This window comes from Budorcas taxicolor, chromosome 10 (genome assembly GCF_023091745.1).
Source record: "Budorcas taxicolor isolate Tak-1 chromosome 10, Takin1.1, whole genome shotgun sequence".
Lineage (NCBI taxonomy): Eukaryota > Metazoa > Chordata > Mammalia > Artiodactyla > Bovidae > Budorcas > Budorcas taxicolor.
Window position 1 is genome coordinate 42,984,480 of NC_068919.1, and position 18,534 is coordinate 43,003,013.

The following is an 18,534-nucleotide window of genomic DNA, read 5'->3' on the forward strand; positions in this document are numbered from 1 at the left end:
CAGTTATATTGCTGGGTAATTTTCTTGGCTGGTTCAAAACACTTAAAAAGAGAGCAAAGGATGTTATTTTTTCCCCTTTCATGCCAAAGAGATGCTTTGTTAATGCCCTGTCATCTTTGAAAGGCAAAGACTTCCACAAGATCTCCTCAGTTAAATTCCTAAAAGACTGAGTTCTTGTTTTTCTTTTAAGAGAGTTCATTGTGACACCTCAACTTATAAGAGAAAATGAAAATTAAATGACAGTTTTGACAATAAGTTTATATTTTAAAGTGTATCAGAAGTATGAATGATACATTGGAGAGAGTATGGCTTTAGAATCAGATCATCAGTTAGAAATGCTCCGCTGGCACTCACTCTTGCTGGGATCCTGGGGGACTGTCGCTGCAGTACTGGGCATCTCTTCAGTGGAAATTATCTTATACATGTCACAGGTCAGGAAGGATTCAACAAGACGATGAATCTGAAATGGCCAGATGGCCTACCTGGCACATTAGTGAGTGCTCAGTAAATATTGGTTGCTTTCTGTTTGCTAGGAAAGCTTTGATATTTTAAAGAATCCTATTAAGAATCCTTTAGTAGATAAAGTAGATAGCTCTAATGTATCTTTCATGTAAAAATTAATTTCTCAAGCTGCTCAAAGTGTGCTACTTTTACATGGCATAAAAATCACTCTGGCCTCCTTAAAACAAGATAATGCTAATGAATGACTGAGGTGGAAAAATAGATATTTTTTTCCTTATGGAGAGAATTTTCATTATTTAAAGAAATTAAGTGACTGCCATTAAAAGTGCTTCATTTCAGACCTGTTTATAAAATGGAGACAGGAGATAGGAAATTTAAAACAACAACAACAAACTTCTGTCCCTCTTGCCCAGTGATACATACCTCATACACACACAACCAGCATTTTTATGAACACAGTCTTATTTCTGGAAGCAATCAGAACAGCCTTGAAAGGGATATTGGCCTAAATTCATAGAGATGAATTGGTTTCTCCTGTTAAACCTATACTGTATGTGCCTTTCTTGATGTAAAGAATATTAGTGGCGGGAAAAAAACCAGCCCCAGTAGTGAATATAGGCTCTATCTACTATGCCAGCTGAGGATACATTTTCTAAAAATACTTCTTTCCATGCTCATGCAAAAACTGGCACTGAACATAATAAAGAGCTGTACATACTCATTTTTTTAATTGAGAAATCTCATACTGAAAATAGTGACTTAGCAATTTTATTTTCTATTTTGAACTTTACATCATACAACCACTTGTTACAGATGAGTGCTTAAAAAATGTGGCTAAGTACAGTATTTTTCCCTTATACTTGTTGTGGTGTATTTTTTTTTTTCCAGTTTATGGTTTAGCTGGTTGAATGTATATCATATTGGCAGGTGATAATTGAACTTCTTAAAAATAAGTGCTTTTTCCAAACTAACATAATGTAAAGCTTTATAGCTTTCAACTGTCTTCATGAGAGAGCATTAACTATTCACTTCAGTTCAGTTCAGTCCGACTCTGCGACCCCATGAACTGCAGCACTCCAGGCCTCCCTGTCCATCACCAACTCCTGGAGCTTACTCAAACTCATGTCCATTGAGTCACTGATGCCATCCAACCATCTTATCCTCTGTCGTCCCCTTCTCCTCCTGCCTTCAATCTTTCCTAGCATTAGAGTCTTTTCCAGTGAGTCAGTTCTGTGCATCAGGTGGCCAAAGTTTTGGACCTTCAGCTTCAGCATCAGTCCTTCCAATGAATATTCAGGACTGATCTCCTTTAGGATGGACTGGTTGGATCTCCTTGCAGTCCAATGACTCTCAAGAGTCTTCTCCAACACCACAGTTCAAAAGCATCAATTCTTCAGCACTCAGCTTTCTTTATAGTCCAACTCCCACATCTGTACATGACTACTGGAAAAACCATAGCTTTGACTAGATGGACCTTTGTTGGCAAAGTAATGTCTCTGTGCTTTAGTATGCTGTCTAAGTAGGGAAGCCCATTAACTATTCAGGCTTGCCTCTAACTTTTGTTTCCGAGTTGGGAGATTTAACCAGTTTTAAATACACAAAATCTACTGCACCTCAGAATATAACTAAGACATTATATTCAAGATTCTAACATCTGAGAAAAGATGTTAGATAGAAGGTTAAAAGGGGCTTCCCAGGCAGCGCTAGTGATAAAGAACCCACCTGCCAATGTGGGAGATATAAGAGACACTGGCTCAATCCCTGGGTAGGCAAAATCCTCTGGAGAAGGGCATGGCAACCCACTATGGTGTTCTTGCCTGGAGAATCCTGGGCTACAGTCCATAGGGTCACAAAGAGTCAGATATGACTGAAGTGACTTAGCATAGCATAGAAGGTTTAAAAAAAATTGATGTAAAAGTAGCAAATAGTCTTACCAGAGTTCTCAGTAACACACGAATTTAAAATATTGTCAGATATGAAAGTGTTTACAATATAGTAAAAACATTAAAACTCTGAAGTCTCAAAGACTTAAAAAGTAGAAAATATCATTATTGATTTAATATGTACCCATGATTTTCTTGTATCTTACAGGTAAAGGGGGATGCAGAAAGGCAAAGCTATTTTAAGTAAAAAGCTTTCTAATACTGAAATTTATCTTTCATTCTTTGGTGCTGAATTATTTCTTACAGAAGAAAGATACACTTTTTCATATAATTTTATTCCTACAGGATAAAAGGGAAATTGAAGCTTCTCTGACCCTTGGATTGACCATGCGGGGAATACAGATTTTTCAGGTTAGTTAATGGGGAATAGGTGTCAAATGGTATCCACTATGTCTTAACTCTGACAGTGTGCCTGCCTGGTCTGTGCTATGATACTGTTCACTGGTCCTATTTCCAGCCATTGATTGGTTACTACTTCTTATTTGTCCAGCACAGACGTGGATAATGTGGGATAGACAAAGTGAAACAGTCTGATCCTTGACATCAGTAAGTTCTCTAGAACAGAAAATAGCAAACCAAAGATTGGCCCACATTTATCACTCATAGATCATTAATATCCAGACATTTTTCTTTGTATGTCATTAATTTTTAGCATTCTTTTTTTTATCATCTGGTGCATCTGTAACTATGGAAAGAAAAATGACTTTGTGATAAAGTATCTGACCCAGACGTTTTAATTTCCGTTACAATTTTCCGATAAAACTCATCTGTTGAATAAGCAGTTCCTGTCATCCTTCTGCAGGTGGGATGGTGTTATCATCCCACCATCAACAGGGGAAAGAGGAGGTCTGTGAGACCTGGGAGAACATGAGGGTGCCTTATCTTTGGTATAGGCAAAATGCCCAGTTATGAAAGTCTGAGTGCCTTATCTCATCTCTCGAATGCCTGAGTCTTCTGGACTTTTTATTTAAATTTAGAGATGGGCCAAAAGGGAAAAGATAACCTTGAAAGGCAACGTAGTCACTGAGGAACCCAAAGTGGCAGAATTGTATCATTTATCTCTTAATTACTGTCTGCATGTCTCTAAAGAGAGTTGGGGACCTCTTTCAGATTTTAATTACTGTATTTTAGTTTTCTGGGAAAGAAGTTAGAGCTATTTTAGAGTATCTGTCAGTTTCCTCGGTAACTCTATGTGCATAACTTATACGAATTATAAGTAACTCATCATTCTTTCCACAGAATTTAGACGAAGAGAAACAATTACTTTATGATTTCCCTTGGACCAATGTTGGAAAGTTGGTGTTTGTGGTAAGTTTAAAATAACTGACTAAAATACTCATCTGTTTGTTTTTGTGGACTTTTGTTTTTTAAACAAAATATTGTTTCAGGCACAAAACTTGATGTGTTCTCAAAATTGAAGATGAAAATAGTTAGCTTTCTTAGATTCTTACACATGTGGTGTAATTATAATCCTTGCCACTTTTCAGTAGTGAACCTGAAATCACAGAGTCTTACAGAGAAAGAAATCACCAATTTTAATTTGTGTGTCTGGTCCCTACCACTCTACCCTAGTTGCAGAAAAAAATGTGATGGGAAAAGTTCAAGATGAATTCATCAAACAGAATTATTTTTTAAAATGTACAGCAGAGGGATTAGAAAACAGAAAGCTGTAATCAGAGGGTAAATTGTTCTTAGCTTGGGGGTTGGCCCGTTCTTTTGGAAGTTAACTTCTCTTGAATAGAGAATAAAGAGTGATATAAAAAGATGTTTCTATTAATATCTGTCTGTTGCAAATCATCATTATAAGGAAAGGGCTACAACTCTTAACAGGAAAAGTACTTTTGTTTTTAGATTATTGAGAACAATACACTTTCTTTTGTCAGAGCAAATTCTTGTTTTTCCCAGCTGTTTCACTCTTTTGCCAGCTGTATCCATTTTGGGGAAGAGTTCAAAGAATTACAGTTAATTATATGTCTTTCTAGTGGTCATTAAAATTCATAATTTTGCTTTGTTCCTAAATTACTGGAAGAAATACACAGAGAGAGGAGGAAGATAAGGATTAAGACACATGCTTCTTTCCAGCAGGAAGATGGCCTACATAAATAAAGAGCTGTATTGCCAGATTGCATTTGGGCACTGATCCCACACTGCCCTGTGAGTTAAAAGACCTGTTTCTGACTTTAATTCAGATTGGGCACAGTTCAATCTGATTTCACTTTACTCATACATTAAATGGGGCCTGACCTGCCTCCTCCTCACTGGCTATTTCTCCTTCGAGCTTTTTGTGAAAGGAGTGGAGCTATTTGTAAATGAGAAAATTATTAACCCTCTTGCCCCCTTCATGTCTCCAATTAAGTAATAATAAAATATATTTATAGAAATTGAATTTTTAAGGGTCCTGCACCAAGTGGTTCCTGAATCTAGTTGTGCATCACCTTCATCTGAGGAGCTTATTCAGATTTCTGGGCCTCACCCAAGAGATTTTTGATTCAGCAAGTCTGGGGCAGAGACTAGGAATCTGTTTTGGCAAACTTCCCAGATGATTCTTCTTTCAGCCAGCCCAGCCCTGCCTAGTTGTATGACTCTGGGCATATCACTTAACATTTCTGTGCCTTGGTTTCTTCCTTACAAAATGGGGATAATGGACCACCCCCTTGGGCTTCCTTAGTGGCTTAGACGGTAAAGAATCTGCCTACAGTGCAGGAGACCTGGGTGCTATCCCTGGGTCAGGAAGATCCCCTAGAGAAGGGAATGGGTACCCACTTCACTGTTCTTGTCTGGAGAATTCCGTGGACAGAGGAGCCTGGTGGGCTGCAGTCAGTGGGGTTGCAAAGAGTCGGACATGACTGAGTGACGAACACTTTCACTGGCCGTAGACTTGTGAGGACTGAGTAAGTTAATACATGTTTAGTGCTCATGAAGTGTAAGTTACAAGCATTCTATCATAGCATTGAGATCCGGTGGTGGTTCCTTTTAAAATGGAAAGTCAAGGGGTAAGAAATTCCATCCATGTCTGAATTGCTTTGTGCTGACTTTCAGTGTGTAGTAAAATACACCTCCTTCTTTGCTTTACCTTTCGTCTCCAGCTGGGAATCACTGTGTCTGGAAGACTTCTTTCTGTAGTCCTGCTATCCTATTCATTGTCAAAAAAGTTAAAGGAATTTATAATATTGTGTAACTGGAAGGAACTTTGCCACACCCTCTCCCTCAATTAAGAACTTCAGGTTAATGATCCCAAACCTGGTGAATGAGGTTCCTCCACTGACAGAGAGATACTTACGTACCACTTGCATATCTTATTTCTCCTTCCTGTCTCATCCCTCCAGCTATCCATCTGGCTTCCAGTTCCCTCTTTTATCTGACTGAAGAGTTTCTCATTTTGTATTTCCACCCCATAGTTTATCATAGGCTGTAGTTACTTGATGTATTTATTCATCATCTCTACCCCAGAATGTCGCAACAGGAGGGTAGGGACTTGGTCATATGACTGTTGTTTTCTCAGCATAGAAAAGTGTTTGCCGTCTTGTCAGCGCCCAACAAATATTTGAATGCATTACTCTTCTAGGGCTTGTGGTCTTGTTTACTGAGTTAGGGTGCTGGGATTACATTTGAGAATGCTTTCATGATGGGCCCTTCTCTTCTCCATTGCGTAAATAGCCTGGCCAGCCAGAGAAACCACAGATGGAACCAGAAGACCCTGGCTTGGCACTTCCCTGAATTTTTGGTAATCCTCTATCCTGTGACATTTTTGAAAGGGAAGACAGTAATGTACTCCTCAGGGAACTTTGGATGGAGCCTTAAGCATCTATTTCTGAGTCTGTAGTTTTCCTTACTTACCAGGAAAGAAAATGGACCTTGACACATCAGAGACTTGTCTTCCTGACTTGTTCTTTCCCTCCACAGGGTAAGAAGTTTGAGATTCTCCCAGATGGCTTGCCTTCTGCCAGGAAGCTCATCTACTACACGGGGTGCCCCATGCGCTCCAGACACCTTCTGCAGCTCCTGAGCAACAGTCATCGCCTCTACATGAACCTGCAGCCCGTTCTGCGCCACATCCGGAAGCTGGAGGAAAACGAAGGTATCGCAAGATCTTGGGTGGGAAGCAGGTGGTACTTTCGGCACCCATGGCCCCTTACTCTACAGCTGCCAAGAACTGGGGCTTTAGTCTCCTGAAGAGTGGGACCTGGGGACCCCCAGCCTCTCCAGGTTCCCAGCAGCATTGCTTTTTCCATCTCGGCAGTCCTGGAAAGCCCACCCACAGCCTGGTCAGCATATCTGAGATTATCCCTGCTATTTAACTGTCCTAGCAAACAGTCTCTTTAAAGTTTCCCTGCACTCAACTTGAAAGTCTAGAAAGCCACTACGTGGAAGCACAGGCTAAGGTTTATCTGCTTACCAGCTTCTATCTGCATCTCAGGGTTTTGTTTATATACTGGTCCACCTTGGGGCTGTTATGTACAGCTCTCTGAAATTCCTTGCAGTGTGATTATTCCTTCTGTTAGAGTGACAGTAAAGGTGGACCACAGAATATCTCTAGCCTCTGTTGACAGCTAGGAAGCCCCTTGTCTGGCTCAGCAAGAAAGACCAACAAAGGAGAGAAAATTTTACAATTGAGGATCTTGTTAGCCTGTCCTACTGGGGAGCAGGGGCTGTTTGCTGAGACACAGAACAGAGCAGTGCATTTGGGGCTTTAGAGTTCTGAGCCATGAGAAGGGCAAGTCTTGGTGAGGAGAGGAAGATGAGGTAGAGGCTTCTAACAATAGACTTCAACTTCACAGTATTAACCTGATGGTTCGCTCTTTATCTCCTGTGGTTACTCTGTACAGCACACTCCAGTTTCACACCCAAAAATGCTACTTTGCATATTTGGTCTTTCAGTGTCTTCAATTTTTTTGAAAACTCATGTTATAGTAATTGTTGGTAATTTTATTGGATTTGATTTGTGGTATTTGCATGAATTAGGATTTAGATGCATATTAACTTAGGTCCATGTCGGAAACACATTTTGACCTCTCAGACCACACTTTTCCTATAGAAACAAGACAAGTACCTGTCCTCTCTTAACAAACAAAAGTCCTTATAGAGGTTTAAACACAATCTGATGGATGTTTCTCAAAAGCTGCCTCTCAGTTTAAATGAGGCCCAGTTTGGAGATGCCATTGTAATTTAAGTAGCAATTAGAACATGAATCATTTTCCACTGTCTGCCACCAAACTGCATTTGTCTTTGGAGAGAATTAGTCTCACTGTCTAGTGTATTGGCTTCCCCTGCTGCCAGACTGCCAGTTCTTCCCCATGATGACTCATCAGTATAACAAATGTATGTATCTGTCTGACGCTGACATGAAGGTTAGGAATTTAAATGGGCAGAAGCACCAGGAAAGCTTGTGAGAATAGGTGACTTAGGTGCAGAGCCCATCATTTGCCAAGTTGGCTTCATTCCTGAATGGCCAACTCGCAACTTTAGGAAATTCATTTATTCCAGCAGCTCTCTGCCCACAGCATTTTAGTAAATTCTTATTTAGGTGACTGTAATGTGAGCCCCTTGTACCCTGAAAGAATTAATGAACCTCCTCTATAGGTTCTAAAGAAAAATTACAAAGAATGTTAAGTTCTTAAGAGGGGAGGGCTTTGTTATCAAGTGTAGTACCAAGTGCATGTGAGGGCAGATTGGATCTTTGATGTGGGTATGTGTAGATACATTTTGCAGATATGGCTTTTTTTTTTAATTCCACATCTTTACATTCTTCTGCTTAGAAATCCCTGCAGATCTGAAGAAAACCTGAAACTAAGTTCTTTTGGATTAACGTTGGCCTGAATTCAGTTATTTCACCCACACTTAAGGACTGCAACATTCAAAAAAAAAAAAAAGCTATTAACATTAGCCAAAATCACAGCATGAAAAGAATCTTTATTTTTTTTAATTAGATTTCGTCTAGTGTCACCTTGTCTGAAACACTATTTTTGCATTTTATAATAAAAATGATCACAAGAATCCTATTGTTTTAAAAGAGATGGATACAAAAACGCTTTCTGTCATTAAAATCTTCAACTCAGTTTTACTCAATAGCTAGGGCTTATTCTCAGGTTTTATGTCAAGAGAGTGCATTGACTTGCATTATGGTCCAAAATAACACGAGAAGTTTGGTGTTCTGTGGGCTTTTACAACAGATGATTTGCATTGTTGACACCAGTGATTGCTAGAGGGTGAGCGGTTGCATTTTGTATTTCTTAGAATAAATTTCAAAATTATTTCAACGTTTCCCTCATTTTGTAACTGATTGGTGTGAAACTTCTTAAATGTTTGCAGAAGGTCCAAGAGATGAAAAGCACAATGACAGGAGTAGAAGCCAGCACGTGGAACACCAAGGCTGTGCTGACATGTTGACAGGAAGTAATTCAGGCTAGGCTCTTATTAGCTAGAGGACAAGTTGGCAAAGTACTTGTTTTCTAGTGAGTATGTGTGTGAGTATAGAATAACTAGTTGACTCCAAATCTGTCAGAAATTTGGGAGTAAAAGGACTATTTTTAAAGATATAGAAAAGTTTTTTTTAATAGAGCCACTGTTATCAGTTGTCTTAGGGCTTAAGACTTTTTTTTTTTTTTCACTTCTTACCCTTCCAAGGGCCATGTGCCTATTGTACTGAAACTACAACAAATAGAAAGCATATGGGAATTTTGCAAACCCCTTTTAGCTCTTCATCTCAACTCCTGCTGCCTTAGAAAATAGGACTCATTAGAACCCAGCCTAGCCCTAAAAAGATGGGCTGTAGATGGATGTACTTTTGTAGCAGTGATGTGTGGTTAGGCCCTGATGTCTGGTTCCATTCTGCCTCACTGTGAGTATTGCTACACCTCTTTGCTTCAGCTTGAGTCCTTAGAAGTAACATGAATAGGCTGGAGCCCAGAAATGTACACACCATCATCTCCAAGCATTGTTGCCATTTTGCATCCTGGAGTGCATATCTTCTCTTTCTGTTGATGTTCCTTTCTTCCCCTGAGAAGCCTGTGGTGATTACACTTCAGGCTGGATTCAGACACCTAAAGTACAAGTATTTTTACTTAACCAAGAGACAAGATAAATCCATTAGCAGACCCTTGAGAACCCAAATAGTCTGGTTTAGTTAGCAGTTTCTAAAATAGTATCAATTCAACATTCCCCAAGTGCACTCTTCCTTTTTAACATTGTTCTGATGTGTTATTTCTCATCAGTATTAAAAATACTCATCATCAGTATTAAAACAAAGGCTCTTTCTTTGTTTTAAATTTCTGACCTCAAGCACAAAAATAGTATGTTTGTATCAGTTGTATACCTGTAGCCCAGTTGTAAATTTGTGCCTTTATGTAATGGTTAGTCTAGCATTTGATAAAAGGGACTTTCCGATATTGTGTCTTTGTTTGCATTAAAGATCTGCACCAACTTGTTAAATAACAGTTTTATCAGTCAGAGGCTATGTGGGTATAAATCATCAAACCAGAGTGATTACTATGTTTTCTTAATAGATCATGAAGTCTCATTAGTTCAGCCTAAATGGAGAAAATCAATCTTAACCCGTGAAAATCTCAGTTCTGGAATTTTTTGAAAGAAATTCTCAGAAAAATAAATAGTTTTATTTTAAATTGTCTTCAACAGTTAGAGCTAAGTTAACAATGGACCAAACTGAACAGATGAACAAATCAAATGAAAGGCAGTTAGCATAAGTGTACTTATGAAACCATTTCTGTAGCAGAGTTTCTGAAATTATCTGTGGGGAAGGACCAGATTTTTTAAAACTTCTAATCCACCATGCACTGATACTTTTGCAAAGTTCAAAGTCTCATTAGTGGATGTGCTGGCAATATCAGATCGCTCTGTAAGTTTCTAAATGTTTATTCTCAATTCCTAAACTTAATCCATTGTGGACAAATAACAGTTTTCAGACAAGAAGTGGTCTTATCATCCACATTGAGTAGCATTCTTCTGCAGTGTTTGAAACTTTAAAGCTTTTCGAATAGTCAAATGCCTGCCTCAGATCTCTTGTACTGGGATTTATTCATTTTGCAGTCTTCTTACATAGAGTTCCTATCAGAATTATCAGCACTTTCCAGTCATTTACTTCTAAATGTGAAACTGTGCTTGTTCGTGGCCTGATGACTGCCCTGGGCTAACCAGCCATTCCTCCTGCCTTGGTTGACTGTAATGACGAGCTGTGTTCCTCACCTCACAGAGAAGAAGCAGTACCGGGAGTCTTACATCAGCGACAACCTGGACCTTGACATGGACCAGCTGGAGAAGCGGTCGCGGGCCAGCGGGAGCAGCGCCGGCAGCATGAAGCACAAGCGCCTGTCCCGTCACTCGACCGCCAGCCACAGCAGCTCCCACACCTCGGGCATTGAGGCCGACACCAAGGCCCGGGATGCAGGCCCCGAGGACGCCTACCCTGGCAGTGCCATCCACCGCAAGCTGAAAACCTGCAGCTCCATGACCAGCCACGGCAGCTCCCACACCTCTGGGGTGGAGAGTGGCGGCAAGGACCGGCTGGAGGAGGATTCGCAGGATGATGGTAACCTGCCCCCCAGGCCCTCCAAGCTAACGGTGCTGACCCATTGTCAGGGCCCCGTCTGCTTTTTCTCTCCCAGTGCTTTCCCCAGTGTTGGTTCCATAGGATTAAGGTTGTAATAGAGAAGAGGCAACACAGCATTGGCTGCTTCACCCTGGGTTAAGGAAATAAGATGAGATCTATAGCCTGTATCAGCATTTGGGTGCATCTTTTTTATTGTTTTTCTGTTTCAAATAATTGCTGTAGCATTCAGGTTTGGGGAAAAGATATACTGACTCCATTGAGGAAAACTGAAAAACATATGTGTGCTTACTATGGAATTCATGTGGATCTCAAATCTCGTTGTTAAATGCTCCAAGAGATGGCACATGTGGGAGACGGAGAGCTTCATGCACTATTCATTCTGTCTTTGTCAACAGTCTGCTTTGGCATGAGCCAAACGACCCATCAGCCTCAGCTGGCCCTTTGTCGTCACAGCATGCTAGTACAGTTTTTCTTAAAGAGAAAGAATAATTGATAATCACATCATAGCATTAGCAGACATGTAGATAACACAACAGTCCTGAGAAAAAGAGAAGCAGGATCTAGTCAAGAATTGTCACTGGAATTTCCTATTGTGGAGTCTCATTAGCAAATTTATTTTTACATGTAAATAATTGCATAACCTTCCTCAAGGTGTGGCTATGAATGGTGACCATTTCCTGTCACTAAATGTCTTTCCCTTCTTCAGAAATAGAGATGTTGGTTGATGACCCCAGAGACCTGGAGCAGATGAATGAAGAGTCCTTGGAAGTCAGCCCAGATATGTGCATCTACATCACAGAGGACATGCTCCTGTCACGGAAGCTGAACGGACACTCTGGTGAGCTCCCACGGAAGGGATCTCCTTACCCAGGGCGTGGTCCTGGACTGGGGAGCAGGCGGCCAGGAAAATAGAAGGAGTGGGTTGGGGGCTCCAGGTCAGTGTCACAGACTGTGCGATCGAGTGCCTTCTGTGGAGGAAAAGGAAAGGGAAGCTGGAGAAGCACTCAGCATTGGAATTAGCATCCTCTACCTCATGCTTTGGATAGAGCTGTGTAATTGGCTTTTATCTTTCTTTCTTTGCTCTTTTAAATGATAATCCGAGAGTTATGTGATATATCTGTTAAGAGGCTTGGAAGCCCTTCAAACTGGCCTCCTCCTTTGCATAGACAAGAAAACCCATGGATTAGAGAGGACAAATGCTGTGTGGAGAAAAACAGCAGCCAGGTCTCCAGGTTTACTTTGTTTTGTTTTCCCCCATGCTATATTATATGGACTTCCCAGGTGGCACAGTTGGTAAAGAATGTGCCTGCCGGTGCAGGAGACGTAAGAGCTGTGGGTCCCATCCATGGGTCAGGAAGATCCCCTGGAAGAGGAAATAGCAACACACTCCATTACTCTTACCTGGAAAATCTCATGGACAGAGGAGCCTGGTGGGCTTCAGTCCAAGGGGGTCACAAAAGAGTTGGACACAACTGAGCATGCACACACACACACACACTATATCATATAGGGTGTAGGAACCTGGAGAAAAAGTGTTAAAAAAGGTTGGCGTAAAAAAACTCTTAAATCCTATATTTGATGACATCTTCAAATGTATTCACTATAACCCTTTTATAGAGTTATATAATAATATATATATTTCTCTCAAATGAAAGTTGGCATCTTAGAAAAACAAAAGTAGTTTTTTTTAAAAAAACCTCAGACTTGTAATTGCTTTTGTCACATGTCATGAATTAGTCTCTGTTCTTTACAGAAAATGCCTTAGGCGCCAGCTGTCGAAATGACTTCAGTGCTAAGTGTCTTGGTACTGAAAGCACTGCTTGAGTGAGAGATCCTCCTTCGACTGGAGTGACCTGGCATTGCCCTGTCATGACCCACAACCTCTGATTGTGATCCTCTGCCATGCATCAGGGGCAGAGAATTAGTGATGAAAAGGTTAACAGACACAGTCTTTGTCATTCTGGCAGTTCTCTAAAGAGTAGGAGGAACCTTTGATGACAGAATTCCACTTGCTAACCTAGCAGAACCATGGCCTTCAGAAGCTTAGCCAGAAACAGACCTGCGCATGATTGCTGAGAATCACTCTGAGCAACAAAGACCCAAGAGGCTGATTGCGCTAGTCTTGTACCAGACATTGCCCCTTTTTGTCCATTTACTTTATTATGTTGATTTTTTTCCTTACAAATATGTTTTAATATATATACATACATTATAACTGTATAGAGAACATGTCATCACTCCCTGTGTGTGTGTGTTTGTGTAAAGAAAATTGTCTAAAGTGGGCCTCTAGGAAGGGGAGATGAGGCAAGCAGACTTTTACTTTCTATTTTTTTTTATTTCTGTTTGATTTTTATAAATTAATTTTGTAATTTTAAATAGCAATTAAATTTGTTTAAAATTTAAACAAATAAGATGGCTTTTGAAAAGATTTATATATAAAAAATGTGTATTTAAATGTCAAATATAATAGCAGAAAGAAAAAAGAAACTAAAGTTTAACAATGAGTAAAGTTATGTTCTGTTCATTAAAGTAGAATATTATATAGCCATTCAATGATGAGATTTTCTTTCAGAGGATACTTAATAATATAAGAAACATAGGTAAGACAAACAGTATAAATTGTTTAAATAGCATGATCTCAAATTATAAAAATGTTTATACACCTATGATAAAAATATTAGTAGCCTTTTTGCTGGGTGATGGGGTTATCGCTATTTTAATTTTCTTCCTTGCATCATCCTAGTTTGCCAAAGTCTCTATAGTCTGAGCCTTTACACATTGTTTTAAAAACACAGAGCTAAGGTTGAGTGGTGATGCAGTGTACCGCTCCATCCTTCATTCTTGTGGAAGTTGGCAGGAGTGGGTTCAATGTTCTGATCATCAGGCTTGATGCTGAGTTTTCTAGTGCTGGTTCTGGGTTTCAGAGCAGGTGATTTACAGGCAACCAGGGCACATTTGGGCTCCCCTCATGGCTCAAACAGTAAAGAATCCACCTGTTTATGCAGGAGACCTGTGTTCAGGAAGATCCTGCATTAGGAAGATCCCCTGGAGAAGGAAATGGCTACCTATTCCAGTATTCTTGCCTGGAGAATTCCATGGACAGAGGAACCTAGCAGGCTATAGTGCATGGGGTCGCAAAGAGTCAGACACGACTGAGCGACTAACACACACAGATGGGCACATTTACAAGGAAATCCAAAAGGAACCATACCAAGTGCCAGCCGGTACCCTAGTCCACATCTTCTTCCTGTGAAGATTCACTCGAAAGTTTAATGCTGGGACTTCCCAGGTGGTCCAGTGGTTAAGAACCTGCCGATTGACATGAGTTATATCCCTGGTCTGGGAACTGAGAGCCCACATGCCGCAGGGCAGCTAAGCCTGTGCACCCTAGAGCCCATTCTGTGCAACAGGAGAAACAAACCACTGCAGTGAGAAGCCCACACACCACAACTTGACAGTAGCCCCCTCTCGACACAATTAGAGACACCCTGCACAAAATAGCAAAAACCCAGCACAGCCAAAAATAAATAATTTTTTTTTAAGTTTAATGCTTTTTAAAAGATTATGAGCTTTCTAGAGAAAGATCTTCTGCTCAGGCAGTTGGTACCAGCTCCAAAAACATGAGTGTCACCTGAGAATAAACTGTCTACATATAAGCCAAGGAATGTATGTATATCATTTTTTAATTGAACTAATCATCAAACACTTAATACATGCCAGACACTGAATTATCATGAGACCTTTTTAAAGAGACAGAATACAAAAAGTCTTTTCTATGGATTACTAGCAGTGGCTGAATAAAAATCATATTGCTTACTCAAGGTTCTTTTGTTTATCAGGTGGAAATGTACTTAAGCCATTTAGCCTTAAGGCTCTGGGGCTTGACCTTCACTTGCTCCATCTGTTTGCAAGAAACATGAGTGGTCTTCACTTACATCGCCAGTTCTTGTTGACAGTTTTACCTCCTTAAATATTTTTTCTAGATGCTTTATTCCTATGCCACAGTCCCTTAGGAAAGTTTTATCCCTGGATTTCTGTTTCTAAAATACCATCAGGCCCCGTGAGCCCTCAGTGACAAGGGGCTCTGGTGATCTCAGAGGTCCAGAGCTGACTTCTCACTGTAGCCTCCCATTTTTGGTGTCAGGCCAGTAAAACCTGATGCAGGAGGCCTGTGCCATGGCCCTGTCCTCCCAGAGGAACGTCTGGAACGGAGTGTGTTCCATATGCAGGCCCTGAACCTTGCCGTTTGTGGGCATTTGCTCTTCAGTTGGATGGGTGCTGTGCTCAGCCCCATTTGTAAGAGGACACTGGCCAGGACACACAGGTCCTTACTTGCCTGGACCCAGTTCCCACCCATTTACCCACTGCTCATTTAAGTAGAACCAAAACTAGAGGCTGTGTCACTGTTCAGAGAGTTATATTCAAAGTCAGTGTTGTATGGAGAGTAGGGGAGCTTTAGTGATACAGTAAAGAAATGACTTTCACCTTCAGCCTTTGTTTTTGTTTCTAACTGCATCCTAAACAGCTTAATTAGAAGTTTGTTTTAGAGAATGCAGTTTTTAACCTCCGTGCTATGCTCTAACCCCTCATGGATCTCACCACTCTCTGCAACACAAGGAGTGATTGTGATCCATGCCTGTTGTCAGCCACCAAAGGGCCACATGGAGATTCATCAGCACTGGCTAATATTTGCACTTTAGTTCTTGGTAGTAGGGTCGCTCAGCGGTAAGGAATCTGCCTACATTGCAGAAGACACGGAAGACCCGTTTCAACTTCTGGGTCGGGAAGATCCCCTGGAGAAGGGCACGGCAACCCACTCCAGTGTTCTTGCCTGCAGAATCCCCATGGACAGAGGAGCCTGGCAGGCTACAGTCCATAGGGTCACAGAGTCAGACATGACTGAAGTGGCTGAGCACAAGCACACAGTAGTTCATGTCAGATGCGTGTCAAGAAGGATAAATAATCTGAGGTCTTCACTGGTTTTTCCTCTGTGTTTTACTTTAGGATTGATTGTGAAAGAAATCGGTTCTTCCACCTCCAGCTCCTCAGAAACGGTAGTCAAACTGCGTGGCCAGAGCACCGATTCTCTTCCACAGGTACGGGAGGAGTTGAAAAACTTAAATCAGGAGCTGAAGTTATAGACAGTTTCAAATAGGGACTTACATTTATAATTATGTAAATGAGCAGAAATTTAAAACCTTCAGGAAATGATTCCTAGTAGATACATACTTTCTAGTTTTAGTCTGAATTTATTTCCATTTATTTGCTAGTTCCATTTCCCTTTGAGTGAGATTTTTATTTGGATGAACTGTGTACTTTGTTTCATACTTCATATGAGAAGCCTCTGGTCTTTAGGTTTCAGGTTAATTCTGTGTGTGTGTGTGTGTTGATCTCAACAACTGAGAGAGTAATTTTCTTGTCAGGTATGTTGTGACAGAAGCGTTTCCACACTCTTAATTATTCCATTCAGCTTGAATTTTCAAACTGTGCTAAGCTAGTGTATTTGATTACCCGTAATCACTGGTTAGACGATTAAGCGATCAGAAGATACAGACAAATTAAAATACTCCGAAACTCACTGTTGCAGGATTTGGATGGAATCTACAACTGATACTCACCTCTGACTTCTGAGCACTCTCTTTCTCTCTCTTTATATGCCGTCTGTCTCGGGTGCTCTGTAGGTTAGAGCTGTAATGGCTCATTTCCATAAGTAACCCATTGAGGATTTTCTATTCATGTAATTATTGGAACCATTTTTTAACCTGCTTATATTTCCAGCTGGTACCACCTCTTGGGATAATGAGTTTGGAAAGTCTGTAACCTGTTGTGTACAGCATTTGGTAGAGTAGAGTACAGCCTCTTGGACTGTTTAGGAGCCATCTCTTCATCCTGGAGCTGCCTCCCAAACTTTTCTACACCAAGAACACTTCATGTTATTTTTCTACCCACGAATTCTAGCTTTTTAAAAAAATAGTGTTTTAAATTGTGTTTCTTGTGTAATAATTGGTTTGTTTTCCCATGTTGTATTAAAAGAATAATAGACCTCAGCACAAGAGTGTTGCTATGCTGAATTGCCCTATCCTCATGGAAAAGCAAAGAAACAGTACCTTTACCTGTGCAACCTGATTTTAGGAGAACTGCTTGGTTTCTGAGATGCTGGAGACAGTTGGATTCATGTTGCATTGACTTCTCTGAGCCTTGGGTTATTCTTCTAGGGAGTGGGTGGGGAAGATCATTGAGTTCCTAGGGCCTAGCACATAATAATGGCTCAGGAAATGTAAGCTACTATTATTGGTGGTGGTAGCATGTTTTCCTCACAGGGCTTCAGGGCCCAGAAACCACAGATTGGAAGCCACCCTCTAACAGCTAAGGATTCCTTAACATTTTCTGATTTGGCAGCTTTTCTCTGTGCAGGGCACAGAGTGCTGAACTTTCACACTAGTCTACACTCTTAAAGTCGTTTCAACCTTCCCTTGTCTTGTAGACTATATGTCGAAAACCAAAGACCTCTACCGATCGACATAGCTTGAGCCTTGATGACATCAGACTGTACCAGAAGGACTTCTTGCGCATTGCAGGACTGTGTCAGGACACTGCTCAGAGTTACACCTTTGGGTGTGGCCATGAACTGGATGAGGAAGGCCTCTACTGCAGCAGCTGCTTGGCTCAGCAGTGTGTCAACATCCAAGATGCTTTTCCAGTCAAAAGAACCAGCAAATACTTCTCTCTGGATCTCACCCACGATGAAGTTCCGGAGTTTGTTGTTTAAAGGACCTCTGCTTGCAGCTGTCCAGACAGCCTGCTGCTTGCTAGAGGCTGTGAAAGCCATGGGTTCTTTCTTTACCTATTACTTGTGCCATATTTTCTTCACCCCAGACATATCTCTTTCTTTATAATAGTTGTGATGGAAATAAAAGCCGTGGGACAGTTGCACTTTAAGTATTACACAGGAGGGAAAGGACTACAGAGAATGTACAGGAAGACAAGTGCCCGGAAGTTCACTGATCCTTTGAAAGGAAATGTGCTTTACTGGTTACCAGACCTTCAGGATATCAGACTGCGGTGTGTGTGTTCATTGTTTTGTTTTCCAGTTCAATTACGTGTAACATCACTTTTTTTTTTTTTAATCATGTGAACGATGTTGTTGTGTTTCTTTGTTTGCTTGTATGTTTTTTTTCTACCACCCCCTCATGAAATGCTGGTGGTTTGAGGGAGGAGAGAGAGAAGAAGCTCTCATCTTTTTAAAAGAGAGACTGTTGCCCAGTCGTAGCCATTGCCACCCCGCTGGGGCTGTCCCAAACTGAACAGGAATGAAGCGGTTGAATCAAGTGGTTCCAGCACGCCAAAGATGCGTCATCACAGAAGTGCAGCCCAAGGTCAACAAGATGTGAATCAAGCAATAACCAAAAGGTGGTGCGGTGAGGCCTTTGACTGCTTCACGCTGATCAGTGCCATGTCCTTCTCCTGCTCTTCCAGAAAGCTCTAGGATTCAGCCAAGTCCCTTGTCCAAGTAACAGATCGGTTGTGTTCATGCCATAATGAATTTTGTGGAGTTTCTAAAACCAG

The 18,534-nt window shown here is 40.9% G+C and overlaps 1 protein-coding gene across 1 annotated transcript in view; it reads left to right on the forward strand.

Annotated features, from left to right (window-relative positions):
* Nucleotides 1–17,866, forward strand: part of FRMD6 (FERM domain containing 6) — a 36,165-nt gene extending 18,299 nt beyond the window's left edge. The window contains exons 7-13 of the mRNA XM_052647042.1: nucleotides 2,691–2,756; nucleotides 3,645–3,713; nucleotides 6,309–6,483; nucleotides 10,612–10,947; nucleotides 11,675–11,806; nucleotides 15,973–16,064; nucleotides 17,453–17,866. Of these exons, the coding sequence (XP_052503002.1) occupies nucleotides 2,691–2,756; nucleotides 3,645–3,713; nucleotides 6,309–6,483; nucleotides 10,612–10,947; nucleotides 11,675–11,806; nucleotides 15,973–16,064; nucleotides 17,453–17,737 (1,155 nt within the window). The 3' untranslated portion in view covers nucleotides 17,738–17,866. The remainder of the gene's footprint in view (nucleotides 1–2,690; nucleotides 2,757–3,644; nucleotides 3,714–6,308; nucleotides 6,484–10,611; nucleotides 10,948–11,674; nucleotides 11,807–15,972; nucleotides 16,065–17,452) is intronic.
* Nucleotides 17,867–18,534: the final 668 nt, after the last annotated feature.